Raw genomic sequence first — 16,635 nt, forward strand, 5'->3', positions numbered from 1 at the left:
AAATAAAACAAAATAAAATAAAACAAAACAAAGCTCGATCTTGCTCATTGTGCACAGTGGGATGAGGCTCATCTTTGCAGAATTCCCCTTCCCAGCCCTTTCCCCTGACCTTGAGCTCCAGAAAGCAGGCGCTACTCAGATTTGAAACTAGAAGTCTTCCTTACAGGGCCGAGTCCTGTTACTTTGGTTTGCCTTACTTTGGTTAGCGACAACAGGTACACTGGCACAGAGGGGGCGGGGCGCACCCCAGCCCCGCCCCCTCCGCGCTCCCCGGGTCCCCGCCCGCCGCGGTGTCGCCCGGCCTTGGCAGCTGCGGGCGCGGCGCGAGGCGATCCGGACGCGGCAGCGGGGACTAGGAGCGAGAGGAGGGCGAGCCGCGCAGCCCCGGCCCACGGAGACATGAGCGCGCGGCCGCCCACCGCACCCCAGGCGCAGTGGCCCAGCCCCGCCGCCCCGTGATGGGATCCTGTGTGTCGCGAGGTGAGGACAGGGCGGCCCGGGACGCAGCGAGAAGCGGGGGGCGGGGGGGGGGGCACCAGCGCTCCGCTCAGGGAAGCCAGGGTGGGTGTCCGCCCTTCATGGATCAGCCGCGCCCCAGAGGACACGGTGCGCCCCACGGGGACAGAGCTCGGGAGGGGGGCGAGCAGCGCGCAGAGGGGACGGAGGTCTCCGCACCCCACGCCCCACTCGGCACCCGGCAGGTGGCATGAAGCAAGGTCCGGTGCCATGCTTTCTTCCCCGCAGCTACACGCCTCCTGCAGTGTGCCTGAGAGGGGAGGGAGCCTTCCTATTTTTTCTGGTCCTCTTATGGGCCACTGAGCTCCAGGAAGACCTCGCTCCCGCTCAAGATGCCGGCAGGCCTTTTTAAGCCAGGATCCCATTTCTCCTCTCAGGGTGCCTGTGTCTTTAGCCCCAGAACCCTACCCCCACCCCACGCAGGAAGGGGTCAGTAGGGATGAACAGGTTATCAAGGCTCCCTCTTCCCCACCCTCATCCCTAACTCCATCCCCACCCCCACCCCTGCTCAGGGGACAGGAGAGGACAGAGGACAGCTGATGCTCCCAGTAACCCCTGGGCCTTTGTCTCTCACCTGGCACCTTGGCCATTCCAAGGTGATTCCAGAGAACTGGAGTGACTGTCCCTCATCTGTGGGGTTTGGGGAGAGCACTGTCTGTAAATGGGTGTGTGTGTGTGTGCATAGGATCTTTCATAGATGCTGTGGGGAGGGAATATTTGTATTTGGAGTAATATTTTAGGAGAGGTTGCGGAGTATGGGGACATGCCTGCACTCAGAAAGTGGAAGATCAAGAGCTCAAGGCCAGCATCCACAGCATAGAGAATTTGAGGCCAACCTGGGCTACATGAGAGCCTGTGTCAAAAAAAAAGCAAACACCTCAAAAGAGGTTGGGTCATGCCGGGAGTGGTGGTGCACGCCTTTAATCCCAGCACTTGGGAGGCAGTGGCAGGTGGATTTCTAAGTTCGAGGTCAGCCTGGTCTACAAAGTGAGTTCCAAGACAGCCAGGGCTATACAGAGAAACCCTGTCTCAAAAAACCAAAAAAAAAAAAAAAAAAAAAAAAGAGGTTGGGCCATTGTCCCACTTGGGAGTCTTACCCACTGTGGGAGCAGGGGGCGGGGCCAGGAGTGAGAGTGTACAGAGGTCAAGTCTACTCACCTCAGCCCCAAGGTCTTGCAAGACTGACATTGTATTGGTCACTGGTAATTTACCCAGACAGAGAAAGGTAAAATGGCCTTAGAGTGGGCTGGCAGGCCCCCTGGGGACACCCCAGGAGGGGGTGTTGGAATGTTGGAAGCAGCCCTCTCCCATTCTCTGGACTTTGAGGGCTTCCTCAGGTTCCCGGGGGAGTGTTGAGGGAAGTGACTCAGGGGGTCCCCGGAAGGTGACAGCAGGAGGGACAGGAGGAGCATGGTCAGGCTGTATGAAGTTGGTTCAAGTTGATTGGGGGTGACGAGGTACTTCCTGAGTGTCAGGCACCACGTTAGAAGCAGCTGGGAAAATCCAGTATGGCTCCTGGTCTGTTGAGACCTGAGGAACCCAGCCTGGCATCTGGCCAATGGGACAGTTCTCAGAGTGGAAAGCCCTGAAGGGTCTTTTAGGTCTACTCTCAGAGTCTGAGCTGTCCCCAGAAGCCCCAACGACTCATGGATGGCCTTCCATGAAGGCAGTTGTGGGTGTGAGGTATCTGGATATTTTTTCCTTAGTGACCAGGTCCCTTCTCCACCCCTTGGCCAACCCATGCCGGAGTGCACTGGCCCGTGAGCACAGGAGCCACCCAGAACAGTATAGAGGCCAGACAGCAGTGATGCCTGCCAAAGTCACACTGAGTCTGTGGCCTGGGGTCTCCAAGTCCCGTGCTCCTCCCGTACTCCCCTCTGCCAGGGCAGTTTGTGGTCACGCTGGCTGGGACAGTCTCCATTCTTCATCCTGCATCTTGGGCTTCCTGAGTGACACCCCCAAATCAAGCTGCATTGTCTTAACTTCTCTGTCCTGAGAGGTCTCAACGTGCACTCCAGCAAACTTAGAAGCGAGAGATCTGGTGGATACGTGGACAGAGGTCAGCCATCCTTCTAGAGACCCAGCTGATGACCCACTGGGCAGAGGTTACCTGCTCGCCTGTCACTTGGACGGTTTTATGGCTCACTGGGCTCTACTCTAAAACCCTGTAGGCACAGAAACTAATGCATCCAAATACTATGGTCAGCCCCATTTTACAAGTGACTACGCGACCTTGCCTAGGGCCATAAACTGGGAAAGAGCAAGGACCCGGCTCTGAGTTCTCCACAGCTAGGCCCTCAGCCTCAGCACCACGGAGCCAGCCCTTGTGGAGTTCAGACTGTTGACCACAGTCCCCACCTGCCAAGGGTTTTCATGGGCCATGCACAGAGCCTGGAGTGGAGGTCAGGGATCATGAACTTTGCACGAATGTCCCATGGAGTCTAGCAGGTCCCCCTCTTCCAGGTCCAGGCCATACCTGAAAGATCCACCCTGCCCAGCTGTTAGCCTCTGCTGCTGGGCTACAGGATCAAGAGTCCCTAGTCCCTGCCAGTGTTCCCCAGTGTGTCATCTTAGCAAGTTCAATGGGGATGGGAACGGTGTGGGAGTGTTAGAATGGGTGGGGGGAAGGTCGCGGTGTGAAGACACCCTTAGCATCAGTACTGAGGACATCAAAACTCCATAGCTGCTTCTCTCGTGGGGCTAATGTACCAGCCTTCCAGGGGCCGATTACCGCAGGCCTTCCTGGTAGGCAAGGGGACCCCCTCCTGTCTCCCAGGAGGCAGTGGGTGCTAAGCACCATGGGATACTGACCACACACACCACATCTAAGAACTAGTTTGTGTTCCTTTTCTATTTCAATTTTTCTAACTTTTAACTTTATATTTATTTATTATTTTTGAGTCGGGGGTCTTATCCTGTAGTGCCTGGCTCACGCTGAACTCAAGGTCATCCTCCTGCTTCTGTCTCCCAAATGCTAGCACTTCATGTTTGGGCTACCATGTCTGCCCTATTTATCTTTTTTCTTCCCCTTGTTTAAATAGGGTCTCCTGTAGCCCAGGCTAGCCGCAACTTGCTATGTAACTGAGGGTGACCTTGAACTTCCGACCCTTTCGCCTCTGCTTCCCAGGCGCTAGGATTACAGGAGTGCACCACTGTGCGTGTCTCCCGTGTGTGGTGCTAAGGGACCGAACCCAGGGCTTCACGCATGCTGGGCAAGCACTCTGTCCACTGAGGCACATCCAGGGCCGCTGGCTCATCTTGTTAAACTACCACTCATTAGATGCTTATCCTGAGCCAGGCTGGGCTAGCCTTTGCTCTCCTGACTCCTTAGCTCTCCTTGAACCTAGCAGGGAAGTGGGTTCAGAGAGCAGCAGAACCCCCCCTCCCGCACCCCTGGGCTGCCCAGATGCAAATCCAGGGCCTGTAGACCCCAGTGCTGGGCCTCACCCCCCCCACCCTATACGCTGTGTTCCCAAAGGTTCCCTGCTCTCCCCCGAAGCACTTGGTACCTGGTCAAGAGTCCCGAACAGATTTCTGGGGTCACTCAAAGGCCTCGTGTCTGGTTAGGTTTGGCTGGCACTGGCAGCGGCTGACAGAACGAAACAGCGAGGAAGCCAGAATCCACACCACTCCGTCTCTGGGTCCCTCTGTGCCCACCCCTATTCCCTAATTGTACATCTTCTTTATCGACCCTCCCACCACAGCCGACCGTCTGGCCTCCAGGCCTGCCGTGGGGTGGGGGTGGGGTCTCTAGTGTCCAGTGCACTGGTGGTTACAGGAGCAGACACGGGCTCCCTGACGAGTCAAACATCTGATTTATCTGAAGAACAGGTCCTGAGGGGGGCCTGCCAGAGCTCCTGCTGGGAGCGACTTTGCAGTGGGCCCTGTGGGAAACTTAGGAAAGAGTAGACGGGACTTGACGGACACGCGTGTGCGCGCGCGCCCCAGAAAAGATGACTGGAGGTCCCTTTCTGGAGGTCAGCACTATTTGGCGGTTGGACTTTCATATTACCCCCAAAATTTGAGCTCTGTCCCTACCCTTTACTAGCCAGTGGCTTGGATAAGTCCCAGACTTCATTTTCTCATCTGTCAAGTGGGTATGCTGCTACGTCCTTTGCAGGATTCAAAGCGAAATCATTGATGAGGAATCAGCTTGGTGCCTACCCCAGAGCAGATGCTTAATAAACAGGCAGTGTGTCCTCACAGGCCAGGCTTCTCCCTCAAGGGAGTCACCTAGTTGGCTTAGGCCGACCTGGTGGGCTGCCTGGAGATGGTGCGACTGGAGTAGGCTGGGCCCCAGGAGGGGAGACAGATCGGATTGGGAAGGAGCTGGGGTGAGTGGAAGCCCTTGGTTGGGGTTGGAAAGGGATTCCTTGGGGCACCTCTGAGCTCAGCCAAGCAGACCATTATATGACCATCATGGCCCAAGGTGGTTTGGGAGGACATTGGAGAATGGTCCTCTGCCAACTTCTATGGCCTGCTCTCTTGGCAGGGACTCGCTAGGCAGAGAGGCCAGTGACTCACACTTCTGGTCTCTGTCTGTAGGGACCAGAGGGTTCCCAAGGCAAACCCCAGTCCAGGAACAGGACTCAGAAATCCCACTGTCCCGAAAGACAAACTGAGGGACAGAGACAGGGTAGTTCCTCTGAGGGAGCCCTGGCCACCTCGGTGTTGGTCTCTTTAGCCCTCAGCACACGTGGATGGGAAGCGGGACAAATGTGGGGAAGACATGGCTGAACCAGAGGACTAAGCCCAAGGCCGCTTCTCTTCAGAGCCAAGGGCAGCTGACGTGTCACTGGAGGGACCACCTGGTGCATCCTTTTGCCACAGGTGGTGGGAACTTTGGGGAGGCAGCACGGTGTGTGTGTGGGGGGAGCTTTGGGCCCAACTTGCTGCACACTGCTTTTCAACTCCTTCCCGCTACTGGGAAAGAATCCTCTTTGCTCTTTCTGCACCGCCTCCTCCCAAGTGGCCACAGGCCACTGCTCCCGAGAAACACTGGGTGCAGGTGGCAACCACAGTGACTAAACGGGCGGGGACACAGAGCTGTATACACTCTGGGAAGCTCTGAAGCAAGTGAGAGGAAACTGAGGGGCTATGCCTCAGAGTCAGCCAGGAACCAAGCAGGGAAAATAAGGTTGGTGGGGAATCGTCGCAGCATGAAGAACCCAGGTTAGATATTATGGAGAACTGTCTGGGTGGTTAGGCTGACTGTCTGATTGCGAAGCATTCTTTTTTTTTTTTTTTTTTTGGTTTTTTGAGACAGGGTTTCTCTGTGTAGCCCTGGCTGTCCTGGAACTCACTTTGTAGACCAGGCTGACCTAGAACTCAGAAATCCACCTGCCTCTGCCTCCCAAGTGCTGGGATTAAAGGCGTGCACCACCACGCCCGGCAATTGTGAAGCATTCTTGATAAGCAGAAGGATGGATGGGGATCTCTGGGTGACACCCCTTTTTTGGTCTTCATGTTGCCATGGCAACCAGGGAGCAGTCACTCCTGTAGTCCGAGGAGGTGAGGGAGGGAGCAGGTTCAAGAAGGGGTCTCGGACATTGAGGTCAAAGGTGTAGGGTATACGCTGTAAAAGGAGGAGAGTGTCACCACAAGACTCCCTTGGGGAAAGCTTCCAAAATAGCAGGCATTAGAGGTCCCTTGAGCTGTCCCCCCAGCCCCACCCTACGTGACAATGTGTTTTTCCAGTCACCAAGGCCATGATGCAGCCAGGTCCCAGCTGGGCTAAGAGCAGCCTGTGACTTCACCCTGGGCTGCTTCATTACCTGACTTTGCGATGGCAACCAGGCCATGACATCATGGGGCTAAAGTCTCCAGGGACAGAGGGAGACTTAGTTAGGGCGCCTGGATCCCAGATGGGAGGGAGGTCAGGCAGGCAGGGGAGGTTGAAGCCAGGAGGCCACCAGCCCACCAGCACCTCAGCCAGCCTCTGGTGTCACCTGCTGTGCTGGCTCCTTACCATCCCTGTCACCCGTTGCTCTGTAGCTGAAGAGCCCCCAGGGAGTCTAGAAGCACCCTGACACCCATTCAGGTACCCAGCACCACCCTGCAGCTAGACAGACTCAGGCTTTGCACAACATACAGAATTCCAGAACTTTGTTTGGTGTGATGTGTGTGTGTGTGTGTTGTCTGTATCTGTGCCTTTGTGGTATATAGTGTGTCTGTGACATGTGGTACATGTTGTATGCGTGTTGTGTGTGTTTATGTGTGTTGCTGTGTCATCCAGGCTGACTTGGAGCACACCATATACTCCTGGACTGGCTTCTAACTAAGTCCTTATCCTCCTGCCTCAGTTTCCAGCATTGAGTTCACAAGTATGAACCACCATACCTAGTCACAGCTTTCAAACTTTAAAAAAAATTAATTATTTACGAATATGAGTACACTGTCGCTGTCTTCAGACACCAGAAGAGGGCATCAGATCTCATTACAGATGGTTGTGAGCCACCATGTGGTTGCTGGGAATTGAACTCAGGACCTCTGGAAGAGCAGTCAGTGCTCTTAAGCTCTGAGCCATCTCTCCAGCCCAAACATTTTTTAAAATTAATTTGAAACAATTATTTTATATGTGTTTTGCCTGCATGTCTGTCCGTACCATGTATGTCCCTAGTGCCCACGAAGGCCAGAGATGGGCATTAGATCCCCTGGAACTGAAATTACAGGCAGTTGTCAGCTGCCATGTGGGTGCTGGAAATGGAACCCTGGTCTTCTGAGAAAGTAGCCAGTGCTCTAACCACTGAGCAATCTCTCCAGCCCCTGATTTTGTCCTTTTTTACACATATGTGATGTGATGCGATGATGTGATGTGATGTGATGTGATGTGATGTGATGTGATGTGATGTGATGTGGTGTGTGTGTGTGTGTGTGTGTGTGTGTGTGTGTGTGTGTGTGTGTGTAGGGGTATGTCTGTATGACATTATATGTGTGATGGTCATAGACCAACTTTTGGGAATCAGTTCTCTCCTGTCACCTTCTGGCTCTCAAGGTTGGAACCCAGATCGGCAGCAGGCACATTCCCCTGGGTGAGCATCTTTCATAGTCCTATTGTTATACCTTAAGGTATAAGATATGGCCCCATAGGCTCATATATTTGAATGTGTGGTCTCTAGTGGAAATGTTTGGGAAGGATTGGGAGGTGTGGCCTTGCTGGAGGAAGTCTGTTGCTGGAGATGGGGTTTGAATTTTCTTTTTTTTTTTGTATTTTTTTGGGGGGGTTGAATTTTCAAAAGTCCATGCCATTTCCTCCCTCCCTCCCTGCCTCCTTCCCTCCCCACTTTGTGATTGTGCATCAGATGTGTACCACAGCTCCCTGCTTGCCGCCATGCCCCCTCCATGGTAGCTGCGGATTTCCCCTCTGAAACGTAACCCCCCCCAACTAACTGTTTATTCTATAAGCTGCCTTAGTCATGGTCTCTTTAGCACAATAGAAAAGTAACTAAGACAGACCTGTGCGAACAAGTATCTTTCATCTTGACCCTCTGCACAGCTAGAAAACTCTCTCACCTGTGGGCATCCCCCACCCCCACCCCAATGACACACAGGAGGACATGCCTAGTGTGCACGTGACGCACAGACACTTTGTGACAGGGGACCAAGCCATGGGCTGCTTCTGGCTCTGATAGCTTCCATATTCTTCTATTCTCATTTTATTGTCTAAACAGACCTGGTGAACAGCAGGTTGAGGCTGTAGTTCAACGATAGAGTGTTTGCCCACCACGCACAAGGCCCCGGTTGTGATTTCCAGCTAGAGATCATTCATAAATAAATAAATAGCAGCAAACGAATGAGAGATAAACCTAATGAATGTCATGTTTGACTGCTGAAGGACTGGCCTCCAGCCCTGCTGTGGAGTCTCCTCTGTAGACTTGGGAGGTGCTGGAGCCCAGAGAAGTGCATCAATAAATCAGGGTCACACGGCCAGGACTGGCACACAGCAGGCTGTGTTGGGCCCTGCAGAGTCTGAGCACATGGCTCAGCCCTCAGTCTCAGAACCCATGTGGTCCTCTGTGCCCTGCCCTCCTTATGTCTGGGTCACTTTGGGGCAGGAGAGGACACTGGCCATCACCTTGCCTTCTCCTGTAGTGTCCCAGACAGCCTGGCTCCAGCCTGGGCCTTGGCTCAGCATCCCAGCCTTGGGAAGGTCCCAGCTCTTTCAGAATGTAATTTGTCTGAGAACTCTCACCTTGACCACAGGCCTACACTCACCTTCCTCCCTGCAGCGAGGATGGGTGCTCCTGAGGTGTTAGCTCTGAGGCCTCCCCTCTGTTGGGACACCTTTCTTCCCTGACCTGTCTGTGGCTGGAGACAGAGCCCAGCTGTTTTGATCATCTGGAGTTCTAACTAATGCTGGCTTGCTGGGAGGATGTCTGAACTCTCTGCTTTCTTCCTTTGAGAAGCCCCTAATGACAGCCTGCTGTGTGCTGGGCCCTGTGGCCGGTGCTGGGGCTGCTGTGACCAAGCAGGGGCTGGGGAGATTATTCAGTTGGCAACCTTCCTGCATTCTATTCCCCAAGCCCACCCATGTCAGGAGGCCAGGCATGGCAGCCTGCACTTGTGGTCCCAGCTCTGGGGCCCAGAGGCAGGTAGAGGTCACTAGCCAGTTGGCCTAGCCTACATGGCAAGTTCTGGTTCAGTGAGAGACCCTACCTCAAAAATAAATGAATAAGAGCCAGGCAGTGGTGGTGCATGCCTTCAATCCCAGCACTTGGGAGGCAGAGGCAGGAAGATTGCTGAGTTCGAGGTCAGCCTGGTCTACAGACTGAGTTTCAGGACAGCCAGGGCTCTACAGAGAAACCCTGTCTCAAAAAACCAAAATACATACATACATACTAAACAGCTCCTGAAGAACAATACCCAAGTGTCCTCTATCTAACCCAATATACATTCTCTCTCTGTCTCTCTCTGTCTGTCTGTCTGGCTGTCTCTCTCTCTGTCTCTCTGTCTCTGTCTCTCTCTCTCACACACATCTCACACACAAACATGGAAATGTCATCTCAAAGTAAAAGAAAATATAGAATGTGTTTGTATATTAATCTAAGTTATTACAAAAGAGTAAGGGACATTAAAAAAATTTATAGCTGAGCTGGCACACATGCTGTTCCTCCCAGCACCCAGGACGCAGAAGCACATTGATTTCTGAGCTCCAGGCCAGCTTGGTCTACAGAGTGAGTTCCAGGACAGCCAGGGCTACACAGAGAAACCCTGTCTCGAAAATCAAACAAACAAACAAACAAACAAACAAACAAACAAACAAACAAACGTCTTATTTTATGTAGATGGTGTGTTTTGCCTGCATGAATTTCTGCACACTATACATGGATACTCAGAGACCAGAGAAGGGTGTTGGATCCTCAAGAAGTGGAGTTGCAGATAGCTGTGAACTGCATTGTGGGTACAGGGAATTGAACCCAGGTCCTCTGGACGTGCTCTTCACTGCTGAGCCATCTCTCCAGATCCTCAGACTCACTCTGTAGTCCAGGCTGGGCTCAAACTCACAGAGATCTGCCTGCCTCTGCCTTCTTCATGGTGGGATCAAAGGTGTGTGCCACCACTGCTTTGCAACATTTTTAAATTAAAATGTGCCACACTCCTTTTATCCTAGCACTTGAGAGACAGAGGCAGGTGGATCTCTGTGAGTTCAAGGCCAGCTGGTTTACATAGAAAGTTCTAGGTCAGTCAGGGCTGGTTAGAGCTACATGGTGAGACCCTATCTCAAAAATATAAAGTAAAAAGAAAAAATTACAACAGTGTGGGGTACATTGACACAGACCTATATTCCAGCTGCCTAGCAGGCCGCAGCAAGAAGCTCAAAGATAGCCTGGGTTATATAGAAAGTGTCTGTGTCAGGGGCTGGAGAGACGGCTCAGCGGTTTAAGAGCACTGACTGCTCTTCTGGAAGTCCTGAGTTCAAATCCCAGCAGCCACATGGTGGCTCACAACCATCTGTAATGAGATCAGATGCCCTCTTCTGGAGTGTCTGAAGACAGCTACAGTGCACTTACATATAATAAATAAATCTAAAGAAAGAGAGAGGGGGGGTTTCTGTGACAAGATGGAGGCAGAAGAGGAGAAGGAATCAAGATGCCTTACATTATTTATTTATTTATTTAATTTATTAGTTCAGAGATGAAGTTTCATGTAACTCAGGCTAGCCTCAAACTTGCTACATATCCAGAGATGACCTTGAACTTCTGATCTGCCTGACTTAACTGTGGAGTGCTGGAATTACAGTGTACAGGATGTTATACAAGTTAGGCAAATACTCTACCCACTGAACTACATCTCCAACCCAGCTCGCTCTCCCCCCCCCCTCCAACGTATAGAATTTCAACCAGGTGGCCATGGCAGATACCTTTAATCTCAGCACTACACAGACAGAGGCAGGTAGTTTGGATCTCTGAGTTCGAGGCCAGCCTGGTCTACAGAGTGAGTTCCAGGACAGCCAGGGCTATACAGAGAAACCCTGTCTCAAAAAAAAAAAAAAAAAAAAAAAAAAGAGGGCTGGTGAGATGGCTCAGCTGTTAAGAGTGCCTGCCGACTGCTCTTCCAGAGGTCCTGAGTTCAAATCCCAGCAACCACATGGTGGCTCACAACCACCCGTAATGAAATCTGATGCTCTCTTTTGGAGTGTGTGAAGACAGCTACAGTGTACTTACATATAATAAATAAATAAATAAATAAATAAATAAATACATACATACATACATACATACATACATACTTTAAAAAGAAGAAGAAGAAAAGAAAAGATGAGAAAGAAACAAAGAAAGAAAAGAAAGGATAGAAAGAAAAGAAAGAAGCAAAGAAAAGGAAAGAAAACCAAGTATGCAATTACTATGTTTCTTTGTAACTGAGGTTGATCCAACTCCTAGGATTCAATGTTTCTCCTGCTTCCCCCTCATAGCTGGGACAGTGGGTGTGCATTTTAACCCACATTTGTTGTTGTTGTTTGTTTGTTTGTTTGTTTGTTTTCCCCGAGACAAGGTTTCTCTGTGTAGCCCTGACTGTTCTGGAACTCACTTTGTAGACCAGGCTGGCCTCGAACTCAGAAATCTGCCTGCCTCTGCCTCCCAAGTGCTGGGATTAAAGGCGTGCGCCACCACCGCCCAGCCTACTGATTTTTGTATGTCCGTTCTGTGCCCTTTATTTTACTAATTAGTGTATCCATTCTGCTATCTTTTGACCAAGTCTATCCCCCCCCCCATAAAGCAGAGATGGCTTGACTTCCTCCTGCTCAAAAGCCCCTATTTCTTTTTCTTCCACACTGCTAACTGGGGTTTATCTAAATTTCTCTTGTCATTATTTCCAGATCTGTTCACAAGTGCCCACAAAAACAGCCCCAGGCCCCAGGGCACAGACCTCCTGAATCGGGACCTGCCCTCCAGCCACTCACCAGCCATTGTTCCGGACCATGTTGCTGGCAAGGTAACTGGCTATTCATCACCCTCCTCCTGCCTGCCCCGACTCCAGCTGCTCTCTTATTTCCCTGAAGCAAGCAGAAACCATTCTCAATTCCTTTCTTTCTTGCCAATCCCAACTTCTCCCTGGGCAATAGGGGCGCGGAGGGCTTGGCGTTCAGCTAGATGAGGCTCTGGATTGGACTGGGCCAGACTTATTTAGACAACACAACCCCACCCCAAAGGTCTCCCCGTCCAGAGTAACTCAACCTTGCAGACGGAAGGTTCTGCTGCCAACTTAGAACAACCTAGCATCTGCCAAGAACTTCTCTAGAGTACAAGCAAGAAGATCCTCCGAGTAGATCAGGAAGGTGTAGAGAGGGGTCCTGGTATAGCAAGGGGCCCTGTAACCTCTCAGAACACCACAAGGTGGATCCACCTGCCCTGTAGGACTTCTGGACATAGCCATATGCGCCCCGCCCCGCCCCGCCCCGCCCCGCCTCCATCCCTCGTGCCACAGCCCTGACTGATCCCCTTTCTCTTCTCCCTTCAGGACAAGCAGATGGATTTCTGTTGGGATCCATGGCAGGTCAGTGTTGCTTGCTTGCCCCAAGTCCAGCCAGCCCAGCTGACATCACCTTCCCTTCCTCTGCTGTGCCCAGCCTAGGCCCACAGTCCTGCCAGCCCAGGGAAGGAGATCTTGTGAGAATGGCTAGGATCTCCCTACCTTTCTGTGCCTGATCCCTGGCCATCACCTGATGAGCAGCTGTTGCGGGTGAGGGGTGCCTTCTGTCTGCCTTTCCTTCCTGCCTACCCACCTTTTTCTGTTTCTACAGAGGTGCTTCCAGACCACCAATGGCTACATATCTGACTCTAGAGCCTGCCCCAGCAACTACAGTGTGGCTGCCCTGGCTACGTCATCCCTTGTGGGTAGGTCAGGATATCCCCCTCTGGCCCTTAGAGATTGTACACTCTTCCATGGACATGTGCTACTGGTAGCAAAGGGACACAGGCATGCCGGGTTTGACGGTTTTCTAAATTGCCAGACTTCAAGCTGGGTCCCCTCTCTTGGGAGTTGGATTGCTGAGTTTTCAGGCCCTCTCCCCCGAGATGTCTCAGAGGAGAGGGTGCAAGCTGTGGGTGTCTGACTGCGTGGTCTCCCACGTCACCTTGGGTCTTGTTCCCTAGAAGCAGAACCTGAAGTGGGGACTGTGTCCCCCTGGGGGATGGCTCTTGGGCGGATCCCTGGGGAGAGAAGAAGGCTGAGGATTCTGCTCAGTGGAGACTTGGTTACAGTAATTCTGCTCAGTGGAGACTTGGTTACAGTCGTAGGACTCGCTCTGCCTCAGCACACTCTGCAGATGGTAGCCTTAAGGCTCAATGGCGCTTGAAGACCAAGGGTCTGGGTTTGATTTTGCTCCCTGTCCAGTCCTCAATTGCCCCTGAAGACTGTGTCACCTTGAGGGCACAAGATCCTTCCATGTTTCCAGAGAGCTTCCTCCATCTCCATCTCTGCAACTTCCTTCTCCCGAAACTCCTGCCATCCACCTCCCCTGCCTCGAGAAACACCACTTCCTTGCCCCAAGCACTCTGCAGCCAGCACCCCACTCGGAGAGCAGATCCCCCCTTCTTCCTCATCTCCGTCATTGCCGTGTTCCCGGTCCCTAATTCCTGTGACGGTCTCATCTGACATTGGAGCTTGGGTTCCCCTAAGCCCGGCTTTAAGGGTCCTGGGGATGCCCGGATCTGTTCCCTACCTCGGTTAGTGGAGATGCTGGGCTGTTGATTCCTTGTCTCCATCCCCTTCCATATCCAGCCAGTCAGCTCATAAGCTTCCCCAGCCTTTCTCCTGTCTCGACCTGGCTCCCTACCATGGCCTCTGATTGCCCCAACTCCCATCTCCACCCTTGAACTTCAGTCTTTCAGTTGGGATACAACTGATATCCCAAGTAACAGATCTAACCTACGTCTTCCCTGGTTCCTGTCTGGCCATGTTGTAACCAAGGCTCTCCATTGCTGTAGAGATAACACCAAGTCTTCATCTCGGCTCCCTAGTCCCTGTCTGGCCGATGAAAGGCTCCCAGCCTCTAGTTGCCCTGTGTCCCATCCTTGGTTGTATGGTGTTGAGCCAGTACGTCTGTATCTTTAACCTTGTCTCATCTCTGAAATTCTGCCAGCCTGGCCACCATCTGTCCCACCCCAATAGGCCTTCAGAGAGCCCAATTCCAGGTCACCTCCTCCAGGTAGTACTCCCTGATGCACCTCCACTCACTAGAGTCTCAATCCACAGAGCTGTTCATCATGAGTGGAAGGGGCTGAGTCACATGGCCAGCCGGAGGAAGGAGTGGCTGGTTTGGGAAACTTGATCCAGATTCAATAAGACATTGGGAATGAGGGGGGCATACAAACGGGCGGGACATGGCGTGAAGGAGGGCATCAGACTGCGATGGCACAGAGCAGAATTGGTCGTGGTGACAGGATGGTCTGAGGTATTTGGGTGTCACGAGCGGGGGCTTACGTTGGGACGGCCACCCCATGAACAGCTATCCATGGCTTCACAGGGGTGGTGCAGAGCATCAAGGACCACATCACAAAGCCCACGGCCATGGCCCGTGGCCGAGTGGCCCACCTCATCGAGTGGAAAGGCTGGAGCGCCCAGCAGTCAGGCTGGGAGCTGTCCCCCGCAGAGGACGAACATTACTGCTGCCTCCCGGACGAGCTGCGCGAGGCGCGCTTTGCTGCGGGTGAGTGAGGGGTCACGGAGAGAGAGGCCACGGGCTGGGTGTTCAGCCTGAAGCGGGGTCTGAGCGAACCTGCGGTAAACGCGTAAACGCGCAGGATGGTGGGCGGGGCACTCACTCGGTGGCTTCCTCTCTCACAGCTCAGAGAGGCCCATGGAGGCATAGAGCGCCCCCTTCCCACCCCTGTGCTCACTGAGTCTAATCTTGCTGCCCCGCCCCCACTCCACCCACCCCCAGGGGTCGCTGAGCAGTTTGCCATCACGGAGGCCACTCTGAGTGCCTGGTCCTCTCTGGATGACGAAGAACTGCAGCCCGAGGACAGTACCCAGGGTGCCTTCCAGCTCCAAGGTACAGCAGGAACGACAAGGCAGGGTGGGTGGAGCAGCCCTCAGAGGGACGCCAAGGACTCTCAGCAGGGTTCCTTCCTTTCCTCCTCCCCCTTCTTCCCCAGCTACCTGGGGCTGGCAGCTCTGGCTCCAACATTCCCAGGGGCTGCGCTTATCAGAAAGGAGAGACTGGGTGGGGTGCAGCTTGAGCAGGCACTAGGTGGATTTTGGGTGCTGCTTTCCCAAACCTGGGTCCCAATGAAGCGTCCCTTAGCTCTTCTCACATGATTCTCCCTATGACTGGGAGTGTAGGGGACAGAGGACCAGAAAGAGAACCTCTTGTCCCAATACTCACTTCCTGCTCTTATCATCTCTGCTCCGTCCGTCATAGGGAGAAAACTGAGCTCAGAGAGACTTGGAGACCCACCTGAGGTCGCATAGCTTAACAGTGACATTGCAGGCCTCCTCACCCTGGCCTGGTCTCCCGCACCCTGGGAGGTAGGGCACAGGCACAGAATTCCATCTCTTCCCCTGTACCCCCATTTGGTTTTCTAGACCTCGAGAGCATCTACCTTCAGGACAGCCTCCTGAGCGGCCCTTCACAGGACGACAGTCTCCTAGCCTGCTCTCCTGGCCTCACCCTGAATGATGGCTGGCCCTCACCAGAGGAACCCCCTAGCCCCACCCAGCAGCACCACCGGCAGCGGCTGCCAGGGGCCCAGGGGCTCGATGACAGGGCCCACTTGCATGGCTCGCTGCCGTCGGTGGACAGTGGCTCTCTTTCAGAAGAGGAAGATGAAGTGTTTTACAACTGAGGCAAGATGGCCAGTCCGTTGTCTGCACACCCTGCTGGGAGCCCAGCTGTACCACTGTACCACGGGGCATCTCTCGACTCCTCCGTACAAACACAGGGTGGATCGTGGTGAGGAGGCTGGCTGTTACTCCTGTGCACCGCTCAGTGCCTCCATGGACCTGCTCACAGCCTGCTCCAGGACTCTAAGCAGACACCAGGGCAACCAGCCCCAGGAGAGCTGACAGTCGGGCCCCCAGGAGGACACCATGGAAAGATTGTTTGGAGGGGGGTCTGGGGAGCCAACCTCCACCTGGGCTCAGCCTGCCCCATTCAGTCTGGGCATCTGCCTGGAAGGTGGGACTGTTTCTCCTGGACTCTCTCTAGTCACTGGACTGTCTGTCTGTCCTTCCTCTCTTACCTGGTTCCTCTGTGACCGCCACCCCCCGCCCTGCCCCACTTCCCAGCCAAGAGGACCCACGTGTCCTCCCTCACACCCCCTCCCTCTCCCACAGGGTTCTCTGGTGACATTAAAGTAGTGTGTTAATCCCAGATGAACTTGACCTGGTCTTCCTGGGGAAAGTACATTGCTGAGCCCTGGATAAAGGTGTGAGGGGTTGGGAAAGGCTCCCACCTCCAACACACAAAACACTGGAGAGGCCTGGAGTGTCTTGATATTGCAAAGATCCACCCCCAGGGACCCTGCTTTACCCAGCTGTACCACAGGGAGACTGAGTCTGGAGGGCAGGGCCACACATATTCAAGGTCCTTGGATACGTGAAGCCAAGCATCAAAAGACCCAGTAGGGACTCTCTCTCCCTTCCATCTCCCCGCTACAGAGCAGAGGCTGAGGGGCC

At 53.5% G+C, this 16,635-nt stretch overlaps 1 protein-coding gene across 1 annotated transcript; it reads left to right on the forward strand.

Annotated features, from left to right (window-relative positions):
- The first annotated feature begins 347 nt into the window (after positions 1 to 347).
- On the forward strand, positions 348 to 16,330 carry Fam131c (family with sequence similarity 131, member C). The gene is made up of 7 exons (NM_001085513.2): positions 348 to 480; positions 11,834 to 11,949; positions 12,475 to 12,510; positions 12,758 to 12,851; positions 14,483 to 14,665; positions 14,900 to 15,010; positions 15,544 to 16,330. Exons 1-7 carry the CDS (start codon positions 459 to 461, stop codon positions 15,801 to 15,803), a joined length of 822 nt encoding a protein of 273 aa, NP_001078982.1. The 5' UTR covers positions 348 to 458; the 3' UTR covers positions 15,804 to 16,330.
- The last annotated feature ends 305 nt before the right edge of the window (positions 16,331 to 16,635 follow it).

Source organism: Mus musculus, chromosome 4 (assembly GCF_000001635.26).
Source record: "Mus musculus strain C57BL/6J chromosome 4, GRCm38.p6 C57BL/6J".
In the NCBI taxonomy this organism is placed as follows: domain Eukaryota; kingdom Metazoa; phylum Chordata; class Mammalia; order Rodentia; family Muridae; genus Mus; species Mus musculus.